The following is a 6,856-nucleotide window of genomic DNA, read 5'->3' as shown; positions in this document are numbered from 1 at the left end:
TCCTGCAGATAACCTGGTCCACTGCCATGGAGCGCTCTAAAGATGGTCACCAGCACCTTGAAGCGCACCCGGAAGGCCACAGGCAACCAGTGCAGCCCGCGCAGGAGAGGTGTCACATGGGTGCTCCTAGGAGCCCCAAAAATCCCCTGCGCAGCCGCATTCTGGATCAACTGGAGCCTCCGGATGCTCCCCAAGGGGAGCCCCATGTAGATGGCATTGCAATAGTCTAGGCGTGAGATGACAAGGGCCTGAGTGAGTGTGCGCAAGGCGTCACGATCCAGGAAAGGGCGCAACTGGCGTATCAGACGTATCTGATAAAAAGCCCCCCTGGCCACGGCCGTCATATGATCGTTTAACGACAGCCGGGTATCCAGGAGGACGCCCAAGTTGCGTGCCCTTTCCACCGGGGCCAGTGTTTCGCCCCCAATGGCCAAAGATGAATAAACTGGCTGAAACGAGGCACCGAGAACCACAGCCACTCGGTCTTGGATGGGTTGAGCTGGAGCCCGTTCCTCCCCATCCAGACCCGCACAGCTTCCAGACACCGGGACATTATTTCCACGGCATCGTTGGGGTGATCTGGGGTGGAAATGTACAGCTGTGTATCATCAGCGTACTGATGGAAATCCACTCCAAACCCACGGATGATCTCACCCAGTGGCTTCATATAGATATTAAACAGCATGGGCGAGAGGACCGACCCCTGCGGAACTCCACAGGTGAGTTGCCTCGCGGTCGACCTCTGCCCCCCTGCCAACACCGATTGCGACCGGTCGGAGAGGTAGGAGGAGAACCACTGCTTATTATACTTATAAGATACTTATTATCTTACTATTCTCTTTCAATTAGGCAACATTTTACAAAATTCAGAAAGGAATAATACATAGTAAGAAAAAAAGAATTAAATACATAAGATAAGGGGAGGAAAATATTTAGTTTACACCAACAGCATTAGTTGTAACTCTCTATATCCTTCTATCCTTATAAGCCACCCTAACACCCACTTTCCCCATATACTATTTCACACATTGCCTTTGTTAATTTCTAACCTCTTTTTTCAGCATCTCCTCTCCAAGAACCATAATTTTCTCAGTCTTCCCCTTCTTCCTAATTCATTCACTTAAGTACTCCATTGTAACTGCACTTAACTTGCAATCATTCATCCCTGTAAAATGCAGCTAACCTTGACTTTTCATACATTAGTAAGCCAAGGAGGAATGTCACATGTATTAGTCTTACTCCTTGCTAACTGTAGAACCAATCAGCTTCCATTTACTTCCAACTAATCTTCAACTCTGGATTCTCACAAAATGTTCATAATTCAAGTCTTTCTTTAAATAAACAAGCATACAATAATAATTTCTTATTATATAATTCTCAATAACCTACTGGAAAGAACAAAAAATCTGGCATTCTCATCCACTGCCCCCAGACAAAACTGCAGCTACCTAATTTTGTTCATAGTCATCCCTTATGCCTTTTTTATCATAATTCTGCCAAATATTTTTTTTCTGGAACACTTAATCTCCTTATAGTATTCACCTTCCCTCTTGGTACCTCACTTTTGATAAGAGGGATAATATAAGCATTTTAACAATCATAAGCTTTGGATGTAGTCTTAACACAAACATTAAACAAGTCACAAACATTCTATAAACAAACATCTATTATATGTTTAACATTTCTTCAGTTTTGTCAGTTGTAATGTGAGACTTACTATTTTCCAAAATTCTCAGGCTTCTTTTTATCATTTTTTTTTTCTTGGACAGAAACATTTATTGCATTCTTTTCAATTCTACTGTTCTGTTCAGTTCTACTCTTTGATATAACCAGGGATTATATCAAACCACAAATCCCATATGGATCCCTAAGAAAATTCCTTTCAGCATTCCATTCATTCCATTTCAAATTTATCTCATCACATTCATTTTTCATCCCATTAACTCTGTTAGAAGCTTCTTGTTCTGCTCTCTTCATTCATTTCCAAAATTTAATTCCTATGAAAATTAATCTGCATTTCTCTGCCTCTTATAAGCTTAACTGTTCCTTGTTCTCTTTGGCTACAGTCCGTTGAACCATATTTTTCTCTACATATACATTATTTTTCTTTTATCCTAAAGCAGTTGGAATGGGGGTTTCAAGAAGCGTGTGAGATTAAACAAGACAGGACAGGACACAGACATTGAATGAATGTGGTTTGAATATAAACAAGAATTACCACCTTGAAAGAAGTACATTGAAATTATTCAGTCATATACAGTAGAAAGAATCAATGAAGATCACATCACAAAACATGTGAACAAAACTAGGCAAGTGAATGGAGCAGAAGGGGGAGATCCAGATAATTGTGTATGGAGGGTATTGATGAGATCCTTAGAGAAGTGAAAGCCTAAATCACAAAAAGCAGTGTATAATGTGGATTGGGGATATGGTAGACGTAAGGTTGTCTTGCAAGAGTAGGAGTAGCTGAAGAGGTAAATAGTAAAGAATATTGGTGTACGTCAGGGTTAGTTATCACACACACACATCAATAAAATCACCCAGAGACTTTTGGGAGTTGGATGGTGCACAAATACAGACAGACAGACAGACAGACAGACAGACAGACAGACAGATAGGCATGGCACATGAGGTAGTGGCATTTTGCTTTTTTGGCATGGTCATTCCTTGCTTTTTTTTTTCTTCCACTTCATAATTAGTATCTTCTTTTGGGACACAACTATTTCCCTGCTTTCCTAAAATATGTTCCTCCATTTATGTTTTCTCAGGTGGCAACACTACTTCCCAATGGATTATTCCACCACCATAACCATCTTCAGCATATAGTATGTGCACTATACCTAATGAATGCTTCTGGAAGTAAATGCAAATATGTCTTGTAAATGCAAATATGCCTTGTTGCATATACTGTATATTTCACATACATACATACATACATACATACACACACAGACACAGACACCCAGACACACTCATAGTGAAATTACTAATGTGTACATTGCATTATATATCCAAGTTTTGCTTGCATTTTTCCTAGTCAGTATCATAGTTATTACTTATATCTATGTACTTTTGCCTAAACTAAGATTGTTTTCTTCTTAGAAAGGATTCCCTTGTTATTCTCATTTACTCTGAGGGGAAACACTGATTAAAACTAATACATTATAATGCAAATTCAATGTTGCAGAAAAGGTCCATGAGCAAGAATGGAAAAGAACTTGTTTAGTTTATCCCACTGATCATTTTTTTGGGGGGGAAAGGGGAGGGTGAGAGGAAAAAGCTATGTCAAGATTGAATTCACTAACTATTTTTTCATGGATGCCCCTTCTTTGATGAAAAAGAATACAGAAAAATCCTATCTTCAGAATCTTGAAATGCAAGAGCAGGCTTTGATAATAATTAGTTAGAGAGGAAATAAGCCTGACACTGTTTGGGCCACTCAATAATGTTAGGTTCTCATAGGGAAACAGAGCTTGTCTGGAGTACAGGTGTCTGAACTCCATTATCATATGACTCTTTTGCTTCCTTTGAAGCACTGAGTAGAGTGCTAGAATTTGGATTTTTGGAGGAGGCAGCAGCAATCCTATCTCTTTCCTTGCCCTATAATGTAGCATTTATTTCTATCTAATGGCAATTGTTTGAAATTTTTGAATGTTTGGGTTCTTACTCAAGATTCTACAGGTTAGGATGAAACAAGTTGGGGAATCAACTGTATCCTATAGGCTGGAGATTCCTCCTTTCTGCAAAAAATAGGCCTTTTCTTCTCCTCACATTGTGTGGTAGCTTTAGTCTACTAGATTCTTAAATCAGTTTTTAGAATTGTATATCTTATTAATTTTGTCACTCTTTATAATGTTAATTGTATCATAAGCAAGCAGGAGTCTAGTGCCGAATAGCCCTTTTTTTGGCCTTTTAGAGATTCAGCATGTATGAAGAAGGTCAGTATATCCAAAAATAGAGGACAGAGCTTTTATTCTTTAAATAAAAAAAATTCTCTTAAACTGACGTACAGAACAACATAAAGAATAAATAAATAGATCTCTGCTATTTGTTTCCAAAGTCATTTTTATCCACATTTGGCTTTTCTCTTAATTGTTTCCTACTTTTTCCCATTACAATTTTTCATACTTTAGTAATCTTAAAAAGTCAGAATAATTAAATTGTTCAAGAGGATGTCATCATTTGGGAGAAACCTACATTCTTGTTCTTCCTCCTTTGATAAACTCATACTGAAAATCTATAGCCCAAAGATAAACTTTTTCTGTGATTTCCAATACAGGATCTCACCCTTTCTTTTATATCATTTAATCCATATCCAAGGCCATTAACTGAAAGAACACACCAAAACTGCATAGTCTTATTCAAATCAGAGAGGTCAGTTCAGCACAAAAAAAAAAATTGAAAGTCATGAACGTAAGCCTTCAAGAAAACATCACAGATTTTCTAGATCATGATAATTTTCTATTAGTTATCCAGATGGATTTACATGTAGTCCTCAAATTACCATGATTCATTTAGTGACTATTCAAAGTTACAACGGCACTGAAATAAAATTACTTATGACCGTTTTTCACACTTATGACCATTGCAGCATCCCCATGGTCACGTGATCAAAACTGGCAACTGGTTCATATTTATAACGGTCGCAGTGACCCGGGGGTTATGTGATTCCCTTTTGTGACCTTCTGACAAGCAAAGTCAATGGGGAAGCCAGATTCACTTAACAAGCCTGTTACTAACTAAGCAATTGCAGTGATTCAATTAACAGCTATGGCAAGAAAGGTTGTAAAATGGGGAAAAACTCACTTAACATCTTAGCAATGGAAATTTGGGGCTCGATTGTGGTTGTGAGGATTATCTGTGCAGTGATTATACTATGGGGTTATTTGTTTATTTGTTTAGCAAACATGTACACAATAGCAAAGTCCTGAATATAAGTTACATGGAAATAAATCATTTTCTGACATTTGTAGAGAAATTCCCAATTATTCCCTATTGTTTCTAACCCTGTAGTTAATAGTTAATGACAGAGCAACTACTTGGTGGCAATGCTAAAATAGCCCACAGCCAGAAGCTTCTAAATATAGTAAAATAAGAAAGTTATATAAAGTTCAGTACTGTGATTAGTAAGAGTGTTAGACAATGCTCCAAGATTTCATAGAGCTGACTTTTCTAGGGCTAAATTATTGTTGTTGTTCATTACATTACACTACCTGGATGAATTTTAAAGTTTCTAAAACAACAGCCCCTAGAGATTTTAGGGAGTGAACATGGTAATTTTTGCCTAGAAAGTACCTTCTCCACCACTGAATTAGCCTTATCATGGACCAACAATACAAACATTACCTGAGTTATTGTATGTGGTAGCAACTAGGGAGAAATTAACACTTATTCAAGGGGTGGGAGGACTTGCATGTAATGCTTTTCATAGTTTGCATAAAATAACATGGACACATTTTATCAAATAAATATGCAATTGAATCATTGGGCCACAGTTCTTCAGTACAAGCGAACTTGTGTAAGACCATTGAAACCCACAACACATCAAAGAAATTAATTGTCTTGAAATGTGACCCTTGTATGCTGTAGATGTACTCAGGCAACGTAATTCCAATAAACCTATTATAATTCCATTTTCAGAAAATAATGAAGAGGCTAATTAAGCGATATGTTCTGAAAGCTCAAGTAGATCGTGAGAATGATGAAGTCAACGAAGGCAAGTGCTTTTAAATTTAACAGCACTGTAATGAATCCTTTTACAGTCATGGATTTTTAAATGAATCTTTTCTACTTGGTTGTCAATCAAATGGTCAATACGGCATGAGGCAGTTTTTGTGGGGGAGGGCTGCCACATATTCACAAGAGCAGTAAAGTTTAGTGATACAATATGCTAATGTTTAAATTTTTGCATACCATTGAATTATCTTAAATATAAATATCTCAAGTGCATCTTTCTCCCTACCCACCCACCCCCCAAGGGAACTTACAACTTACAATGGAAGTTGTAAATTCCATTATCAATTTTTTGCTACAGCATCAATGGATAGCAAATAACAATACGGGAATTTAATAGATATGCTTTTTGAACCCAACATATAAGCTCCTAGTTAGAAGGAAGCTCGGTCAATAATATTTAGGAGTGTTTCTAGGCTTCAGAGTTCAGAAGCACTGAGAGAGCAATAGATTGCAATAAGTAACATTTTAGAAAATGCTTAAAAGGAACTGGGGAATAGTTCAATGTAGCCAAGTGATCATTTGTCCCTTTTGAAGCAGCCGTTAAGGCATGGCTAGGTGAAATAAAGATAGGAAGAGCAACTGAAATGCGCTGATTTACATTCAAGGTAATTAAATCTCATTTTATTTTATTTTATTTTATTTTCCCCAATAGGAGAACTTAAGGAGATTAAGCAAGACATTTCAAGTCTCCGCTATGAGCTTCTTGAAGAGAAATCCCAAGCAACAGGAGAATTGGCAAGATTAATTCAGCAACTAAGTGATAAGTTTGGAAAGAATTTAAATAAGGACATTTGAGAATGGACAAAGAAGAAGAAAAATATGTTATTCTTTTAACCAGCATTCTTTAAGAGAAAAAAATTGTTCAGAAAGGAGTATCATTGAAAGCTGTATTTTGCTGATTAGCAATTCCTTCATGGGGACTGTGCATTAATTTGGTATATTGAGTGAAGCCAATGATCAACTAATTCCTTTATGATGTAAAGGTAAGGTGACATTTTCATATTAAAATCAAGCTTTTTTAACTTGGCCATTCTTATGCTCAAAACAACTTTTGAAAACTGGAGATAAGACTGAACCAGCAATGCTACAGCATTTAGTTATGGAGGATCAGAAGCATAAG

General features: G+C 37.2%; 1 protein-coding gene across 1 annotated transcript in view; it reads left to right on the top strand.

Moving 5' to 3' along the window:
• TRPC7 (transient receptor potential cation channel subfamily C member 7) overlaps positions 1-6,531 on the top strand; it is a 147,814-nt gene extending 141,283 nt beyond the window's left edge. Inside the window, exons 9-10 of the mRNA XM_015826952.1 lie at positions 5,641-5,716; positions 6,389-6,531. Of these exons, the coding sequence (XP_015682438.1) occupies positions 5,641-5,716; positions 6,389-6,531 (219 nt within the window). The remainder of the gene's footprint in view (positions 1-5,640; positions 5,717-6,388) is intronic.
• The last annotated feature ends 325 nt before the right edge of the window (positions 6,532-6,856 follow it).

This window comes from Protobothrops mucrosquamatus, unplaced genomic scaffold (genome assembly GCF_001527695.2).
Source record: "Protobothrops mucrosquamatus isolate PMUCROS unplaced genomic scaffold, P.Mucros_1.0 scaffold3401, whole genome shotgun sequence".
In the NCBI taxonomy this organism is placed as follows: domain Eukaryota; kingdom Metazoa; phylum Chordata; class Lepidosauria; order Squamata; family Viperidae; genus Protobothrops; species Protobothrops mucrosquamatus.
This window is presented reverse-complemented; position numbering and strand designations above follow the sequence as displayed.